Source organism: Elgaria multicarinata, chromosome 3, assembly GCF_023053635.1.
Source record: "Elgaria multicarinata webbii isolate HBS135686 ecotype San Diego chromosome 3, rElgMul1.1.pri, whole genome shotgun sequence".
NCBI classification, from domain to species: Eukaryota; Metazoa; Chordata; class Lepidosauria; order Squamata; family Anguidae; genus Elgaria; species Elgaria multicarinata.
This window is the reverse complement of record NC_086173.1, coordinates 87,220,656-87,241,239: the sequence shown is the minus strand read 5'-3', so window position 1 is coordinate 87,241,239 and position 20,584 is coordinate 87,220,656. Positions and strand designations below refer to the sequence as shown.

Genomic DNA, 20,584 nt, shown 5'->3' with positions numbered 1-20,584 from the left:
TCATAGGGCATTAAAGCCAAGGACACTCATAGAAACTCTGCAATCTGGAAAGATATTTGCCCTGTGCAGGTGTTATAGCCATGAAGGGGGTGACAAGGGTAGAAATGGGATACACCGTCATTGTGTGACTCAGGCCAGCCTCCCAGTGTTCTAGTGCAGCATTTGCAGCGGAGAGCCTGTTCTAGCCTTGGAGGTTCCCAGTGTGATTAACCACCTTAAAAGATCAGGGTTCTAAGTCATGTGGGGACCCTCGACGGGTAGAAAAGGCACTGGGACGCAGAACAGATTCCTCAACACACAAGAAGCCGTGTGACCAAGTTGTGTGGCCCCAGGGCTCTTTGTATGCATATTGCCCCTTCATGCAAGTAACCTCTGAATAGGACCATTGTCTGCACTGACGAACTTTAGACATGTTTACTTAACTAACAAGATACTGCGTCATTCAACACCAAAGACAAGTCATCCATACAAAGATATGGAGTGTCTTAACTGAACATACATTGTGTCTTAACTACTAGAGCAGTCAAAGGAACAGGCAGATGAGAATCATGGGCAAGAGGAAGGTACAGGTATGACTAACAGTGAATTCTAAATAAATCCTTCTCCCGCCTCAGGAGTCTTCACTGTTTCCCCATTCTAGTTTGAGCTGGTTAACCTTGCCTTTTTAAAAAACCTTGTCTTTTTTAAAAAAACGGGGATGTATGAAATTCTGAGCAGGATGCCACTCTACATGCACCCTAACAAAGGTATGCAAAAATCTGAGTAGGAGACAATGGTGGTGGGCAGAAAGGCATTTGTGTTTCAGCAACTGCGCACAAGCCCTTGGTATGTTCATTTCACAACTGGTGTTGAGTACTAGACAGTTCAGACATGCAAGGAATGGCTTGTTTATCCCCTCCAGCTGGCCATATCTCCTTTGGAACAAATACAAAAACTTTAGGTTGATTTTCAATCATAAATTTGTTTCACCGCGGATGATAAAAAGCTTTAAAAGCACCACTGGACAGCTATTAACCCTTTTTACTAATTACTTCCTGTGTACTATGAGCAGCTACTCTCAAACCCTTCTTTCCAAGCCAGCAAAGAGAACATGCATACATACAAGATGGCAGTAGAATTCAATCCAAAACAGGATTATCGATTACTTACATGACATTTCTATTAATTCCTTTCGTAGCTCTAACAACACAGCAACCCCAATATTATCTTTTGTCATTACTCTGTTCAGCATTGCTTCAGATCCTTCTGAGTTTGCCATAGCCAGTTGATTGAATTCAACAGTATGCTTTTGAACCAAGGTGAACCTTTTAAAAGGCAAATCAGAACTATATATGACACTTTATTTTCCATTTTATCAAAATGCGATTTACACAATCTATTTTAAAGCAGTATCACAAAATCTATTAGCATTTTAGAAATGCAGAAATAATGTATTTGTACTTTTTTTACTGTAGATACAAGGATTAGCTTACCACAATGCATACACAGCTGCTACTTAAGCTGGATTTCTGATCAGGCAAGGAAGATTTACCATGAGGGTATGGAGATAAGATACTACTTGATAAATGGCTGTCTGTATTTACCCTCAATCTACAGAATTTTTTCATTGCGGAAATTGTCCCGATTTTCAGAAACATGCTGAACTTAAAACTGCTGCAAAACATCTCAAGTTTGACAGCAAGCTCTTGATAGCATAACCAGAAAGTAGCCCAAACCAGTGCTTCTGGAGCAGGACAAGACAGCAGAGGTTTCAGAAGGGAGGTCCACTGAGTTGTTCCATTCCGGAAGCACTAATTTGAGCTAGTTTCTGGAGCTGCGCTATTAAGAACTAGCTTCCCTTTGCATTAGTGACCATTTCCACTAGTGCAACATGATTTGTGCTGGCACACTGCCAGCACTGAATATACAATGCATCACTTTGCAAATACAGTAAACTTCCTATAATTATTTACTTGACAACCACCTGCATATTTCAATAATTTAAATTAAAATTATTTGGTTTTAGTCAATGCTGGATTATTTATATGGTGGTGCTGCTATTATTATTATTATTATTATTATTATTATTATTATTATTATTATTATTATTATTCCATCCCACCTTTTTCCCAATACTGGGACTTAAGGAGGCTTGACAAATTAAAACATGTACAGTTAAAACAGATAGAGATATACAAAAATTTAAAAATAATTAAACATGCTACAATATTAAAACATTTAAAATATATTTTTTTAAAAAAATCCAATATATGCATAACGCATAGTCCAGCCTACTCCGCAAAGGCCTGCTGAAACAAAAAAGTTTTAGCCTGCCTCCGGAAGCACACCAGGGACGGAGCCAGTCTAGCTTCCCTGGGAAGGGAGTTCCAGTGCCCCGGAGCAGCCACCGCAAAGGCTTCCAGCGCTTCCACCAGGCATGCCTGTGATGGTTGTGGGACTGAGAGAAGGGCCTCACCTGAAGATCTCAGAGGATGGGCAGGCTCATAAGGTAGAATACAGTCTACAAGATAACCTGGAACCGAGCCATAGAGGGCTTTATAGGTCATAACCAGCACTTTGAATTGTGCCTGGATCCAGACTGGAAGCCAGTGGAGCTGTTTTAAAAGGGGAGTTGTATGCTCCCTGTAACCAGCCCCGGTCAACAATCTGGCTGCAGCTCTTTGAATCAGCTGAAGTTTCCAAACACTCTTCAAAGGCAGCCCCACATAGAGCGCATTACAGTAATCCAAACAGGATGTAATTAAGGCATGTGTCACTGTGGCCAGGTCAGACATCTGTGGCCAGGTATTACTAGATTTCCAAATCACTGACATAATCCTTTTTGCAACAAGAAAATACAAGGTGACTGAAGACAAAACTATAGGAATGCCTCAGAATTTTATTGGGGGCGGGGGAACCGATGTTGCTATGTGTCTTAATTCACTGTAGTCACGACTTTTTGCTTACTTTTCTGTCTTGAAAAATATTGCACAACCATCAACATGCTTTCTTTCTTGTTCAGACATTGTCCTAGCTCTAGATTTCGGACTAAAGAATCCATTGTACCCACGTTCTTTCAGTTCTGCTAAGAAGAAATTGTAGTACTGCTCAGTTTCAACCTCCTAAAATGCAAAACAGCATACAATTACTTAAGTACCGATATACAATGCAACTTTGAAAGAAAATGAAATTAAATCTCTAATCAAGACCAAGCTCTTCCAAAATAATGTTATAAGGCAAGGTACTGATAATAATGTCCACAAGGAGAAAAGACAGCAACAGAGAAGGGCCGGAATGCGATAATAAGAAGAGACACAGGGTTAGGAATAATATATAGTAGGTTAGATCCAGACAAAGATGTGCATAACGGGGCTGGCGGAAGGAGACTTACCCACCCCATTCTGTCCTGGCAGCTCCTCCCTCCCCCATAACCTTGGCTGAGGGGGGCAGGGAGGGATCCCTGAAAACTGAATGGAGACAATCTCCGGGAGCAGAGACAATGAAGCAGCAGAATTCCTTCTCCAACACACCTTGCTTCCATGTGTAAGTTCTCAAACCAGATTGCATGGTATCCACACCAGCAAGAAAAACAATCAAGTGAGAATGCAAGGAACTGCATATTTTAAGCAAGGATGGAAGGGAGAAAATGACAATGCACGGAAGGGCAGGGAACCTGGGACGAGCTTTCATCCACTTTAAATGCAATTTAAATTGTATTTTTTTATCATTATAATCTATTGAGGCCCACCTTAAGTTCTTGAGATGGGACAGGCTATAACATTTAATATAATAAACATAATAATTTTTCTCTGGCTTGGTGAAGTGTGCATTAGCCAGCAGGGTTGACCCTAATTCCTGTTTTCTGCTTCAAGGCCTGTGTAATCCCCAGCAGAGAAGCTCTGCAATCTTTTTACTGCATCTGCTAGTTTGGCACATCATCTGCAGCTACAGAGCCCATCCTTTTAACAGATGGGAGAGCAAATGAATCCCTACACAAGAACGATAAATCAGGAAATGATTCTCATGTGCCTCTCACTACGGGGGGTGGGAGTGAAAGACAACAAACATTTGAATTTTGTAGTCATCCTTTACTATTTCTCTACTCAGCTGACTTAGAGCAGAAGCTGATATACTGGAAAACCTGAAGAGCACACTATAAGTGCTACATAGTGAACAATTACTTATACACTATCAGAAATTAAACTTTTAAAAAATGATGAATATATAAACAAAAAGGGACAAAATAATTTCTCACCTGAAGACTTATGATGTCAGTATTGCAGCTTAAGATTTCCTGCATAATAGCCTTTTTCCTGTATTCCCAGTTTAACGCCCATGACGGGCAGTAGCCATATAGCTGCCGAGTAGCATATTTATCACAGAGGACATTGTAACACATCACAGAAAACAGAGCTGCAGAATAAAGAATTTTATTCACACATAGAAGTGGTATAATTTAAACAAAATATGACAACATTACTTCTCCTCTCAGTAAATTGATCAGTTTTTAGCTTGGTCTATTTAGACTCCAATGTATCATTGAGAAGCTGATCCTGAAGAACAGAATATTTATGTTTCTTTACAGAAAATAGAAACCCAACTTTAGCTGACAGATAATGGGCCAATTCGCATATTAGAATCAGCCACCATGAGTTAATTTACCCTCGGAGCACTTGATGTGTGCCAGCTGCCATTTTGAATATCCAAACCCTGGTTGGCGGTTGCTGTACCTTGTAATATTGAGCGAACCTGGGAGACGGAGTTATGTGAAGGTTAAACAACCCTTGCATAACCCTAGAACAGACCATGGGTTGTGTGAGGGATGTTTAACCTTCACACAACCCCTGCCACCCAAGTCAGCATGTCACAACAAGCCACACAACCACTGGCCTAGGTTTGCATATACAAAATGTTGGCTGGCACACACCACAGCCGCCCCATGGGTTAATTAACCCATGGTGGTTTGTTGTGACATGTGAACTTAAGTCAAGATTTTTACATTTTTGTTTTAATAGCTGACCCTGTTTCCTGAGTTGATTGACCTTTACTGTTGTTGTTTTTATGAAATTGCCATTTTTAAATGTTCTTATTAAATGTTTTAAGCTTCCTGAGTAGTTGTTTTACACTAGAAGAGTCGGGTATAAATGCTTTAAAATAAATAAATACTAGGTTTGAACTTCTATTGTTTGTCATTGATAGCAAAGGCTATCAATGGCTACTAGCACTGATAGTTATGTGCTATCTCCAGTATTTGAGGCAGTAAGCCTGTGTGCACCACTTGCTGGGGAACATGGGTGGGAGGGTGCTGTTGCACCATGTCCTGCTTGTTGGTCCCTGGCTGATGGCTAGTTGGCCACTGTGTGAACAGAGTGCTGGACTAGATGGACCTTTGGTCTGATCCAGCATGGCTCTTCTTATGTTCTTATGACAAGATGGCATAGCATGAAAGGTAAATTGCTGGTACACTCTTCTTTGGAATGAGGTCCAGAACTTCCCTCTACAAGGTCATCAGCCAAACTAAAGCCAACTTATATTAAGAACTTAAAGAATGTTTCCAAAGCAAGGATAACCTTTAGATTATTTAGGGACTCTTACTGAATTTCAAGCCTAAATCAACTGACTGTTTGATTCATACCTGGAAGTAAGACCCACTGAAATCAGCAGGACTTACTTCTGAGAAAAATATTTTCTGCCATGTAAATAGATTTTTCAAACAAGTTTTGACAGCATCTATAAAGCAATTCATTATTTAAAAATGTTTTAAAACATAAAAAAATGTTTAGGCATCATCATTTTTCAATTTCTAAACATATACACACTTTTACCTCTAGAATTTCTACACTAGTTGCAATAAGAAACGGAATTTAAAAGAAATTGCTCAGGCAAAGAAACTGGAAGGTTCACTAGTCTGAGAGCAGAAAGCACAGATTACTGGAGTGCTACCTGTTGGTCTCGTTCGATCTGGTTCTTGCAACATAATCCAAGATCTAGGAGGCGGCTGTTCTGTTGAAACTATTAAAGAAAACAAAAATAAATATGAGATGGTATTTATTCTAAAGGGCAGAAATCACATGTGCTAGAAAGTCACTACTTACTTCTTTTTGCAGTACCTGCCAGGTTATCAAGCAAGTAATTCAGTAGCCTTCTTGTTCCGTCTGGTTCCTGATAGAGATTCAGAATATCCTGTGTAAGTGGGTTTCCTGTAAAAATGTTGGGAGGATGGAAAACATGAGATCTCAGAAGCAACATGGATTTAGGTGTTTTTGTTTTTAAAGCTAGTATGGGAAGCTATGGGAAGCTCAGTTCAGAACACTAGAAGTAAAATTATTATTGAAAACCTGAGGCTTTCACTTCATAAAACCATCACCAAATTAGATTTGTTTGGGATGGAGGCGGCGGAAGGGAGAAATGAGAGTCAATAATATAATAAAGGCTTGGGGCTTATAGAGACATGAAAAATAGCAGAGCTACCTCAACATCTTATAAGGAGGGGGGAAATGTTCTTTAAAAAGGAATGCAGTCTGGAGATATTGGTGAAGAACCCAATTTTAAAGTGTTTAGTTCTTAGTATGTCAATTCCAGGTAGTAGTTTTATTTATTAAAAATCAGCTTGAAAATGATAGTACTGTGGAATTAAAGCAAATGAAAAATGCAGACAAAGGGCAAGAAACAATAAATAAAGTTCATACCTTTCAAACCCAATGTCTGTAACTGAAACAGTTTTCCCAGCTCAAATGGTAGAACTCGTAACAGGTTGTTATTTAAATGGAGTTCCCTATTAGCAAGTCAAATGAAGACAAAAGTAGTAAAATATACATAGTTATTTTAAACTAACTAATTGTTTAAGTATAAAAGAGAAACCGTACTAAAAGCACTTTAAAAACAATGGAAGACTGAATAGTAAGGATTAGCAAACTTGTAGAATTAAAAAAATAAACATGATGAATTGAAACAAACGGGCTAGCAAGTCTTCTCAACATAATCTTGTTAAATTATTAATGAAGAAAAAACTACAGAGGAACGATTTCTATAGTCAGGATTACTACCGAATGCCATAAGGAGTTAAGACACTAAATATTTAAACAGTAGCTAATCACCTTACATTAAAATATAAGGAAGCTGCTGGGTCTCTTTACCACTTTTTTGGTTCATTACTCAAGTTTCATGGTTTACAGGTACATTGAAAGAAGTTTTATCAGAAAACATCATGGAAATTTCTTTTGAAATGTAGTAACAGTAGATTCAGTGCATAAAGTTGGATCCAAAATTGCAGCTCCACCATTCTCCCCTCTTCTCTGCATCCCCCTGAGCCCCCTATCAAATCTGCTCCAGAGCATGTCCAGAGGAAAGGAAAGGATGGGGAAGTCCCATTCTGCCTGTAGTATCCATTACACAGGCAGTACTACGATCTTGGATCCAACTCACTGCCAGCGATACAATGGCCCCGTTCAGAAGACACCTTAAACCACGGCTCTAACCATGATGGTTAAGCCAGAAAGCCAGGCTGTGTTCAGAAGACACCTTAAATCACGGCTTTAACCACAGTGGTTAAGCCAGAAAGCCTTATTCACTGTGGTTAAAGCCATGGTTTAAGGAGTCTTCTGAACACAGTGTGGCTTTCTGGCTTAACCACCGTGATTAAAGCCATGGTTTAAGGTGTCTTCTGATTCAGTGTTGGAAGTATCAAGACAAAATGTTTTAGACTAAGTTGGTTTTGGCAATGGACAATAATTCAATTATTTTATTTTATATTTCATTATTTATTCTAAACAAACCAAGCCATAATATTTTAAAACAAATTTTCTGGCTCAAACAAGATATTCTCAGGACAGCCTGATTTAGGTAAAATTTCCAACTACTTATACCAATCACATCAGTTACATCTATGTAGTCCTAAAGAGAGTGTTATAATTAGGGACAGTCAAACCTGTCAAATTTGGTTTTTCAGTTTCTAATTTTTCCAATTTTAGGTTCTGTTTGTTCCAAACAATTAAAAAATTCCCAGTCTTAAATTCAGTTCATCCAGACTTGAAAATTTGACTAGTGTATATTTTAAAATCTATACACAATTTGAACAGTTCTCCTAAAACATGCATTTTTGTACAGTTTTGCTTAATATACATGTTTTAACATGTATTTTTGTACACAATTTTGCTTAATGTACACGTTTTAGCAAACAATTTCCCAATATAGCACATTTATTATTATTTTCACATACATACATATTTTTGTGTGCATTCTTCCCTAATATATACATTTCGTATCTGTTTAATTGTAGAACTGCATTACAAAATTCAGAGAATTGCAAATTTTAATGGATAACTGAGTTTGAGTTTGCATATTGGTTTAAAAGTGAGAAATTAGGATAATTTTGCAATCACTGAGCTTTTGGATGGTTTTCTGTAGAACTGCATCCTGCAGTGCACTTTCTTCAAGTTCAATTCTCACTGCTCCCACTCCATTATAATTTTATCTTCCTCCCTGACTCCTCACAGGGTAAGTGTAGAAATAGTTGGTGGGAGACAAGGAGATGGAGCAAGGCAGAGCAAGACCATGTCACTTTGCATTCAGTGGAGAATGCTGGCAGACCACCAGACATAGCCCTGATGCAAATTAGCAATACATCGGCACCTTTTCTTTAAATATCAGAGACATGCAAGATAGGGCAATATGACAACACAGAACTGATCAGAGGATGTGCACCACAGAAAGCTGCTTGTAGCAACTTTGAAGGAAGCAAACATATTTAAGGGTTGTGCAGTTTCTCTGGGAATGCTTGTTTTGACCAAAATGAAACCACTCTTTTCATTTATATTATTGAATAGACAACACTGTCTATTAGACAACACTGATGCTGCTTTTATAATGGGGTTTAGACTTCTACATTTTAGAAGTTACTTTTCAGCCTTGCTATGAGTATTACTAATGATCCAATGGGTAACAGAACTATTAAATTTGTAGCAATGAATTGACTTCACGTATATCCTAGTGTTTCTATCATTTTATAGAAAAACGTCACATGCAAGATGACAGGACTTCACTATGAAAGACAATAACATTTTCCAGGAAAACTTTATATGGAACTTTAAACAGCACCAAATACCCAAGTGCACACTCAATTGCCAAAGGATCCAAAACGCCATACTGCAAGCTCATGGGATTCCTAGGTTCCCCTTTTTGAAAAGCAATCACCTACAGAACTGGACAGAACACACCTAAAATTTGAGACACATTCAGGAATATTGTAATGCAGAAGTAATGTATTGCAGTCCTCTTCCAGTATAACAAAAAATAGGTGGGGGTGAGGAAAAGCAAAATAATCCTTGTGCTTATCTGAAAGTTCTTGTGCATACCTAAAAGCCCACAATCGGGAAGAACTCTGATTCACCCTACAGAAAATGAGCAACCAACGTTTCCTTGAGCATCAGAAGTCCAAAAGATTACAATACAAACTGGAAATCAATCAACTAAATAGATCTTCATTCCAAATTAGTAGAAGCTGACAAAGGCTAGATTCTTCCTATATCACAATACAAAATAATGCAGAAATCTGAAGTGGCTTCACACTGGACTCACTGATGAAATAATCAAGCTGCTTACCTGAGTGACACCATGTTTCCGAGCTCTGCTGGCAAACTGCGGATTTTATTAGATGACAAGTCCAAATATACCAGATTGTGAAGCTTGGCAATGTCTGAAGGAATACGGGATAAGGAGTTGTCACTGAGATGCAAAGCTGTCAAGTGGGTCAGTGACCACAAGGATGCACTTAGGCTTCTTACTTTCCCTGGAAGACAACAGGAACACAGGTACTTTACATCTAAACCTGCACTTGCATATATACTTTTGCAATATAAGCAAAAAGCCAAGACAATTTCTACAACAATCTCCTTCTCTTCTAGGGTCAGATACCTGTCAATTAAAGGTGTACATTGAAAACTAGTTTGCCTTCAATTGTGTATCTTAAAAACATATCTCAATTGAGCTACTTCATACTTCCAACGTTTTAACCTTCCACATTTTTAGTTTTGGGTAATGCTAAGTGACTTCAAGGAGATTAGGGCTCAGAAACATTTCCCCCCCAGGCATCTCATTTTTGTAGGAACAATCCTTACAGAGTTCAATAAATATGTTGAATTCATTTGGAAACAACATCAATTATTGGGATGAATGGGTAGTCTATTTTCTGGGAGTTTTACAGATTTATACTCTGCTAATAGCCCAATTTCCAAAGCATAGTACTTCAACATTCATCATTTATATGTTCCAAATTGGAATGTCAAGATAAGCGGTGAACGTCTGGTGTTTAACATCAAGAAGATTGTAGCGCCACTTCCAAACTGATTTCTGAGGGAAAGCTAACAGGTGCTGGGAACAGCTGTTTCAGTATGACTCATCCCTTAGGGATGATGGTATAACTGTTCCAGGTCATCAAACTAGGAATAAGGTAGAAGTTAGAAACGATCATAAAGGAAGAAATGATAGCCATTTAAAGAGGCCAAGGAGTTATAAGAGAAATTGTATACAAATAGGACACTTGGGAAGGGATCAGTGTTTAAGTTTTGCAAACTAATGTTAGAACCAGAGAAAATGACCCTGGGGAAACTGAGTGCATGGTACTAAAAGAGAACATGTAGCAGCATATTGGAAACCTGGTGGAATGTTGAGAATCTGAGCGTCATTCTTCACTGTGGAAAATGTTGGACAGATACTCATACCCGATGTGTTTTATGTGTGAGGGCAACTGAAGAGGTGACAAGACATTAACCAATTAAACATTAAAGAAATCATTAGGTCTAGATGGCATAGACCTAAAAGTTCTTAAAATAATTCAAATATGATACCATTGACCTACTAACAAAATTGGACACTAAATTGATCTCCATTCCAGAGGCTGATAAAATAGTCAGCATACCATCATTAAAAATAGGAAATTACAGGCCCACTGCCCATCCAAGATAAACTGGTGTAAAGCTTTATTACGCCTAAAATTAAACATATACAAGTATAAATATTCCCCAAGAAAAAATCAGCATGGCTTCTGTAAAGGGGAGTTCTCCTTTACCTATCTTCTGTAATTCTTCAAATGTCAACAAGGATGTAAATAGGAACAATCCAATAGTTATTATGATCAAGACCCACAGATCGGCAGTAGATTCAGAAAAGACAAAATGAAGTATTCTTCACATAATTAGCTTATGTAATTCATTGTCACAAGCATTTTAACAACTGAAGCAATTTTAAGATGGAATTAGACAAATTCATGGAAGATAGCTCTATCAATGGCTAAATAGAGACTCCAGGTTCAGAGGCAATACATGTCTGTATATCAATATCTGAGAAGTGGATGGAGAAGTGGAATACTGTAGGCTCCGAAAAGTGGTAGATGTCACTAGATGATCTAACTGTCTGATCTGGCAGGGCTCTTATCTTCTTGTGGATACATTAGGAAATACATGCATGAAGTGCCACGCATTTACAGAAATGTACCAGGTCCCAAGAGAGACCAAGTGGAAATACCACTCTTACCCTGGGTTATTCGAGTAGCCTGTATTTGCTTTAATTCCAATATTTTCTTTAATTCCAAATGCTTCTCAAACCCCAAACCTCCCATACTGGCTTTATCACTTTAAATCCAACTGGCTAATTTAAATCAACTTTCTGGTTTTCTGATCCACATCTTTCCCGAACAAGAGTGCATGAGAACTGGTTGCTATAACAAGTAAAAGATATTAGTCTGCAACTAAATAGATCTTTTATATAGGAGCATAATCCAAAGGCTTTAGTTATGCAGCCCATGCGCCTTTTGCTTAGAGACAAGGGAGCATTTATGAAATTATGGATTTCTGTTTGGCTCTCACTTGCTAGGCAGGAACACTTTGAAGTTTGAAGACCAGAACTATCCAGAAGCACCCATCTAGGAGTTGCTTTCCATCTTATGGAGAAAGACTGTGCTCTCCAGCAAGATGCTGTTTTGCCTATAGTTTTAAAATTCATAGGATACTATGGGCACAGCATATTTTTATTGGCACAGCATATTTGTGTAGAGGGTTCCCATAGGCTTATCAGAGCTTTGTTTCCCCCTTCTCCCATGTGTCTGTGCACAAGCAGGCAGGCAGCACTAAGGACTGTTATGTGAAAGGGAGATCTGGGCAGACCTCTCATATACCCATCCAACCTTATCCCTTCCCTCAGTGTAAATTACTTTCTTACTCTTGTTCCAGCACACGTGTTCTGGGGTAAGACATAGAACTGGATGGGTATATTGCAGGCATTCACTGATTTCTCTTTCTCTCCACAAGCCCCTATGTGTATGTAGTTGGTGGAAAGAAAATAAAAAAGACATTATTGAGCCTATGGGAATACTCCACATGTGGGTGCTCCATTCACAGTAGACTAGATCATGCCCATAGTTGTGTACAATAATACAATATACATCACCTATTGTGTCATATTTATAATGCTTTACTTCAAAAGTCAGGTGTTGGTTTTTTTGCATCAGTTCACTCAAGTAGGCTTTTACACAGTGTTTGACATTGACTTGGTTCACAAGTAATGACAACCCATTGGTTGCCTGCAGTGCTCCCATATCTTCCATTTCACAATCAGGTCTTTTGTAGGTTGTGCAGCATGATGTGTGAACCCAGACCGCTGGGTTGTTTACCTCCTACACAACCTAGTGGTCGGATTTGCATGTCATACTGAACAACCTATGAAGGATCAGATTGTGGTTGTGCAACTAAAGCAGAAGAGGTGGGCATGCTGCAGGCAGCATGACCACTCATGCACAACAGCCCATTGGTTCTTAAATCAATGGCTTGTCATGACGTGAGAACAGAGTGAAGATTTCATTACAAATTGAAATTAAATTCAACATTATTTGTATTAATGTTAAACCAGGTTATTTTATGTTTAATTCAAAAATCAAGACTGTAAAAAAATATTAAACCCCAAACTATTTCTTGCCACTCTGCTCCAGTATTCCTTCTCTTACCACTTATTTCCAACTCTGCCCAGTGTGATTTTTTCCCATTGGCTGCTTCCTCCGAGGACATAATTGTGTACATCCTCCGTGGATCAGGTGGATCGTACTTTTCTTTGGGCATTCCTGTCAAAAATAATGGAACATGTTGTCCAAAAAAATAGCCAACTTTTGTTGTAAAGACAAAACTCTTTAAGAGAAGCACCTCCTTTATTTTAGACTAGAATGCTGTAACATACCAATCTTTGATCAAGACAATGATCATAATCATTTCCAAACAAGTGAAATGCCAACATGTCTCATTCATACACTGTCATGGACAATTTTACAGTACTAGTCATAGGGCTTTGATAACTTCCAGATAAACTTTTGATATAAAGTTCGTTAAAATAAAATCTATATGCAGAATCTTTCTGCCTTAATAATTCTGTATAACATTTCTTTTACCCAATACAATAAAATCCTAGTAATCTATTATATCAAGGAGTCCCCTACATCAACTACCCTGATTCTTTCCATTGGTTTTGCCTGGAATCTCCTTGCAGCAAAAGCAAATAAAAATGCTCTGTGTGTCACAAAGAATGAGTCACATGTTTATTCATGCTATTTTATCTTCCTTAACCTCCCCCACACCCACCCAGGTATGCTTAACCTCCCCCACCCCTCTACCCCTCACCCAGGTTCTAAGTATTCTGCAACTCAATCTGGAAAAATTTCTGAAGGTGGGAATTCCCCTTCATTGCTCGCTGAACAAAGCATTCATCCTGTTCTCCTCTACCCAGTAACAGGCTTTTAACTGTCTGTAACCTACCCAGAGAACAATTAGTTGTTGGGCAGATTAGAAATGAAATAAATAATAAAATAAATAAGGAACTTAGCTGGTAGTCATATCATATTGGCTAAAATTCTGCTTACTTTTCTTGTCTAATTTACCACAGGCACAGTCCCACCAGTACTGTAACAGATGAATGCATGGGTGGCCTTGACACGACAAATAGGTAACACAACTTCCTTTGAATTTAAACAGTCCACAATAGGGCAAGATTGGTTAAACTGCAAAAGAGTTTTCAGGCCTAGCATTAGCTTTTCAACCTCACGACAAATTCAATAGCCCTCTTTTTCTTTAGCCCACCATCCAGCTATACCTGGTTGACATGCTTCTTTTGGAACAGTATGAAAAGCAATACCAAAAATGGCACTGGGCATGCACACTACGTGCATTTTTCTTAACACACTTGCATAACTGATTTTTATTCCAAAACAACAAAAAACAAGCCTGACGCTTCCAAAGCCTGTTGCCTGAGACTGCTGCAACATGCTTTATGGATTATGGTTGTAAGTACAGAGGTAGAACTACACTGGGATGGGATCTGGGGTCTATAATCATGCACTGTTAATTCCTGTGACGTCTTACAGATGGCCAATACCTTACTCATATTTGATCCTTCAACTCAAAACCACATTAAGAAAAATAAAAAGATACCGAATGACAAGTGCTATAAGCAACAAAATAGCAGTGTGTTATTTAATTAGTGTTTTCACTATGGTAGGAATTCCTTGGATATAACTGGGATTTAAGTGATCACACTGCCCTTTTAATGAAAGTGTCAGATGTGTAGGAGGATTAAACAAATAATTCCTTACATAACTCATGATGAATGTATACCATAATTATTCAAAGGTCATCACCACCAGTTTCATACATCATAAAAATGTGACAATATTATCCTTTATTTTATTATACAAAACAACTTTTTACATTAAAATAATTTAAAAATTAGGTTTTTACTGGCTGCTCACTGGAATGTCAGGTTGCCTACCTATAACTGAAGTTCTTCAAGTGGGCATCTGTGCATTCACATATTTGGGCTCTGCACCTGAGTAGAGCTCATTTTGGGGAAAACCTTCCAAAAATTGAGGAAATCCTTTTGGGTGGGAATCCCTCCCTCACTGTCTCAGTGTGCACACTCCTTCAGTTCAAAAGAGACCACCAATTGTGGTCCCTTCAAACCGAGGAAACACATTTAGTACTATAAACAACTGATACCGAAGTGGGGACGGTGGGAGGGTTGTGTGAATGCACAGATGACCACTCAAAGAACTTTAGCTACAGGTAAGCAACCTGACTTTCGTCTTCGTGGGCTCTGAGCATCACACATATGGTCAAATACCAAGCTTACTCACTAGGGGGAGGGTTTGGTATCCTATTGCAAGATGGCAAACAGTACTGCTTGACCAAAAGAGCAATCCTGGCGAGATCAAACATCTAGTAAGTAATACTTTATAAAGGTAGATGGAGTTGACTATATTGCCATCTTGCAGAGGTCCTCTAACGATACACCCCTTCAAAAAGCCACTGACTTATTTATTTACTAATGAAAGCATTCGGCTTGGACTTATTTATTTACTAATCAAAGCACAGTTTAGCAAAGTCTAGGCCAAGTTTTGAAGCCATCAGAATTGGACATATTGTGCCTGTCTGAACAAAGCCAGGTCTGCTGACCCCTGTAAGTATGACCCCTACACTCCTATAGCCACCTGAGGAGTCTGCCCACTCCATTCGCCTGAGGGAGGGCTGCCCCTCAACAGGGAGGAGTTGGCAGGAATGTAACTCTGTCTCTCAGACTCCTCCCCTCTGGCCTTAAACTGTATCAACTGCAAAGCTATGTGTTGGTTAGGGAAGTCTGCCCCTAATGAGTGATGGTGGTACTGCAGGTTTCAAACATATGGAAACATTTTAGGGCGCAATACTACAGGTTGCGCCTCGTGAGATGGAAGCCTCTGAACTCAGAGGCCAGCAGGGTACGATCCATGAGGCCAATCTCTGAGAAATAGCTGCTAAATAAACTCTAATGAAGGTTGCAACCCCTTCACATGTAAATTTAACAAAAAATTGCAAAATATTCTCCAAACAACAGACAGCAGGGTTTAAACATTAATTGGCTGCAAACAATGTTAATAATGTAAAGCTGGTCCATTTGGAGCTATAAGATTTGCGCATGGCAGGCTTCCTCACAGCATCCAATATTAGCCTGTACTGAAGTCGGCATAGTCATTGGGGCTGGCAGATTCTCCACGCTTTGAGGCGCAGCGTCCTGAAATCGTGGTGCTGTATCCTTCCCCTGTACTGAGAGAGTAGTTTTGGTGCAAGTGGGAATTGAAGATGACATCCTCGAGATAACTTGAAGGAGGTGTGGGAAACACACTTGGCGGGGCCACCACGGAGCCATCAGAATACAATTTGTCTGGTCCCGTGCTATTTTGGCTATTACCTGCATCTGCATCATCATCATCATCATCATCATCATCATTTATTTATTTATTTAGCACCAACAATGTACTTGGTGCTGTACGAAATATACAAATAAAACAGTGATACCCTGCCTAGAGGCTTACAATCTAAAATCACATTAAAACATATGAAGGGGGGGAAGGGGTTCACAAAGCAGAAATAAGAGAAAAATCATAGTAATAAGAACAGTAAATCAAGCTATTAGAACAAGCTATTATAATAGAACAGTAAATCAAGCATTAGAGGCAGGAAAGGAGGGAAAATGTAAAACGGGGAGGGGGGGCCTTCCACTGGCATATATCCTTTTCCTGCCCTGCTGCAGAAATTTTTGCAGACTGCATTGTGTGCTCTTGCAAATAAGTCCCACTCAGGGTGTTCCTACTTCTGAAAAAGGTTTTCCCAAACCTTCTAACTGAGCTACCATTTGATACGAGCGGCTGAGCTTGTCCACCAACACCTACTCTCCTCTGTATGCACCATTCCAGGATTTACATTGTTAACTGCACTAGTGGCAGGGAGTACATCCCTCCCTGTTTGTTCAGGAAGTAAAGAGTCATTGTTTTGTCTGACACAATCTGAACTTCTCAACCATGCAGGACAATGTTGAAGGCTTTCAATGACCTCTTGACAACAAGACATTCTAAGTGGTTGATGTGAGAAGCCTGCACCAGAGGCCTTGAGCCTGAAGGGATCCCCAGTGTGTGCCCCAGCTGATGAATAAAACATCCGTAGTTACAGTCACTGTAGGAGCGGGTTGTTTGAAAGGTAGTCCCGAAGGAGGTTGCTTGGTACCATCCAGCACCTCAATGATTCCTTCACCCCTGACAGAAGCTAAAGAGCTGTGGTTCTGGCATCCCCTCTGATATTGAAGGCCCTGATAAATCAGTTCTGCAATGCCCACATTCACAAGCAGGCGAAAGGCTTAACTGCTGTTGTCAATGCCATTAGACCTAGCAGTCTCTCAACTGATCATGCTGGAACAATTTGCCTGCGGATAACTTGCTTTGATAATGACATTAAAGACTGAGCTTGATCTCTGGGGAGATATGCTTGTGTCATGCCTGAGTCGATCTCCGCTCCTATGAAGTGAATAGTTCTGGATTGAGTCAATTATGATTTCTGTACATTGACGCATAGCCCCAATATTTTTAAGAGGTTTAAAGTGTGGTAAATATCCTCTTTCACTTCTTTGGCAGAGGCAGTCACAATGATCCAGTCATCTATGAAAGGGTATATGTTGGTGCCCGAGTCGTAGATGGGCACAGAGCACTGTCATGAATTTTATAAAAATACGTGGGGCTGTCCAGAGTCCAAAAATCAGTACTTGAAATTGGAATGGCCTGATTATGAACCTGAGGAACCTTTGAAATCCCCTATAGCAATGTGAAAATAAGTGTCCATCAGGTTGATAACTGTGAACCAATCTCTCTCCTGTAGAAGCGGTAGAATTGATGCCAGTGTAACCATCCAAAACTTCTTTGGGAAATAAATTCACTGACACCTCTTAAGTCCAAGATCGGTCGAAGTCCCCCATCCTTTTTCAGGACTGTAAAATAGCAGGAATAAAACCACTGATGAATCTCGTGAGACGGTACCAGCTGTATTGCCCCTTTCAGTAGAAGTGTGTGGACTTCTGAGAGCAGCACAGGGGATGGAGGTGTGCATTTGACACCCGAAAAAGGAGGGAGAACTTTGAATTTGATGTTGTATTCCCTACAAATGATAGCTAAAACCTAGGAGTCCATTGTAGTCGACTCCCATGCTGGGAGAAAGGTTCGCAGCTTGTGACGGAAGGGTACTTGATGAGGACCACTGCATGTTGGGGTGATCGAGTCAAAATCATTGTTTTTTCAGGTGCTCAGACCTTTGGTGGGTAGGCTGAAAACAGGATGAGTGGCCAATGGAACGTTTTGTTGATTCTGGCACTCTGGCTGCAGGGGAGGTTGCTGGAAAGCCTGCTAACTGCTTGCTGTGGTTGATAGAGGTCCATCTTGCATGCCATTGTCTTCACTTTTTGAACTGTATCCATTACTTCATCTATCTTCAAATTGAAGAGGCCTTCTCCGTCTAAGCGAAGGCCCTCTATGCGCGAATGAGCCTCCTGAGAGAGGCTGGCTGAATTCAGCCAGGCATGCCTGCGAAGCGTGATTGCACTCGCCTTTGCAGCTCAGTTCTCCTGATGCTGGGCTGCATTAATTTGCTGCCAAGCCACTATTGTAGCCTCCCTAACCAGTTCCTGATGGTCCTCCGGAAGATAGTCACACCCAGATATAGAGTTGGTACTGGGCCACAGAAAACCAAACAAATCTAATCTCCTTCCCTCTGTGTCTATGGGGAAAGAAAGGATCCTATGCAACTTTCTCTGAGAGGACTCCAAGACAACAGAATTCAGTGGAGGATGTGAACAGAAAACTCACTTCCTTTTGTTAGTCCAGTACATATTTTCCAGTCCCTTTGACGTTGATGTCATGGAAGTCAGTGCCTTCCATGACTGTTGAACAGTCTAAAAATTTTTTGTGGAAATATGAGGAAAGCTTCCATATAATTTTCCAATTCAATTATTTTCCGGAAAACCCAGAAGACCTTTATCTTAAAAGGCAATTTCTTAGTTATATAGGACCCCACAGTCTTGTTTTTATAATAGTAAACTGTCTTCTGTAAAACGCACTTCATATTAAACAAGAACAAAAGCAAACACAATTATTACTGACCTAGTCACTCATGGGTATTTCACATGACCTGAATTAAGGTAATTCAACACTGTCTAGAAACCAGATTGTTGGTACACACATAATCCAAAGAGCCCCGATTACTAGAAATGCATAAAAATAGATATTGACCCTGTAGCAGTCAAAATTCAGTACAGCAAATTTACCTTTTAACTAAGACCAGCACAGAGCAAGCCTAGAATACATAGCATCGAATTTGGACCTCTGAAAACACCATCAGACAAATTCATGGACTATAAGTGGCTACTAGTCATGACATCCAGAATTCCAGTTGATGAGAACACATGAAGGAGAGTGCTGTAGCACATATGTTCTCCTTCCTGGCTTCCCACAGGCCTCTAGTTGGCTACTGTGGAAAAAGAATACTGGACTAGATAGGCCTTGGGTTTGATCCAACACGGTTCTTATATTTCTGAACAAGCTGATGAGCTGTCAGAAAAAAGTGGAATAATAGGGGTAACTTCCGTGGGGGGCTTACCAGACATAGGTGGAAATACATATTATTCTGCTATACTTGTGGGTCACTGGAGTTTCATTTGTGCAACCTTGAGTGCTCAGTAATGAATGCAGCCTTGAGGTGAGTGAGGAAAGGGGAAGATTCACACACCTATCCATTTCTGCAGGAAGATTGTGTATTGAACTGAGAAAAAATAATTTAAAAAACATACACATAACAGAAATCAACATAAGAGGCCATTCAAACTGTAGCCTGGCAGGCTGCAATCCACTGCTTCAATGAGTTTTAAGATTGTGCAGCCTACGGTTGCAACCAAAATAACTTGGTATGTGGCAAAATCCTGATGTACAACAATTTTGATTCAGATTTTACTCATCAATTTACATGTTTACTGTTACAATATTCCACTGACATTTACAGATTAAGCAGTGTTATTTAGGAAGAATATTGAATACAGCATGAGACGATTCCTTTGTGCAGAACTCAACTCTGCCTTATTTCAAGAAACAAAAGCAGCCCTAATAGAACCCAGGTCTAGGCACATCTAGTGCCTAGTTCCCACACCACTTCTCCACTCTGTCCCATCCCAATGAGGGCTGGAAGAGATCTACCCAATTTAGTTGCAGGTCTCGCCTACGATAAGTAAAATGATATTACTAGTTAAAATGATGTAACTGCTGCATGTCCCTTCTTTCAGGACTGAATAATGCTGTCTACACACACACACACACACACACACACACACACACACAGACAATGAAGCTCTGTTTTCCCATTCCTTCAGTCTTAGGAGTGAGGGGAAATCAAATACGAAGCTGCGCATTTCACATTTCATTTTTGGCTTTTTAAGATCTCACTAACTACCAAAGCAGAGGCAGTGACAGCCATTAAACCAACTTGCTGTTATGTGGTAGGAGGCCACAGAGAAACATTACCCTTATTCTTTGTTCTCCAAGCATTAAAAAAATGCATCCTGCAAGCATGATTAAGAAGTCATATCATTAAGGACTAAAACTCAAAAGTTGTTGAATCAATACTCTTTCGAACCTTGGTAACTCAATGAGAAAATTTAAAGTTAACTTGAGTATATGAATATATATCCAGAAGTCCAAATATATAGCAATACAAGTATGTTTCACAAATGG

At 39.6% G+C, this 20,584-nt stretch overlaps 1 protein-coding gene across 4 annotated transcripts in view; it reads right to left on the bottom strand.

Annotated features, from left to right (window-relative positions):
• CNOT6 (CCR4-NOT transcription complex subunit 6) overlaps positions 1 to 20,584 on the bottom strand; it is a 40,714-nt gene that overhangs the window by 6,768 nt on the left and 13,362 nt on the right. For 2 of the 4 annotated variants that reach the window (XM_063120821.1, XM_063120822.1), the window contains exons 2-9: positions 12,974 to 13,087; positions 9,580 to 9,766; positions 6,669 to 6,754; positions 6,075 to 6,179; positions 5,923 to 5,991; positions 4,235 to 4,392; positions 2,947 to 3,101; positions 1,150 to 1,304 (exon numbers count right to left, since the gene is read on the bottom strand). In XM_063120821.1, coding sequence (XP_062976891.1) covers positions 1,150 to 1,304; positions 2,947 to 3,101; positions 4,235 to 4,392; positions 5,923 to 5,991; positions 6,075 to 6,179; positions 6,669 to 6,754; positions 9,580 to 9,766; positions 12,974 to 13,085 — 1,027 coding nt within the window. In that variant the 5' untranslated portion in view covers positions 13,086 to 13,087. Of the gene's footprint in view, positions 1 to 1,149; positions 1,305 to 2,946; positions 3,102 to 4,234; positions 4,393 to 5,922; positions 5,992 to 6,074; positions 6,180 to 6,668; positions 6,755 to 9,579; positions 9,767 to 12,973; positions 13,088 to 15,977; positions 15,998 to 20,584 lie in introns of those variants that run through there. The other 2 variants (XM_063120823.1, XM_063120824.1) reach the window with 2 other exon arrangements.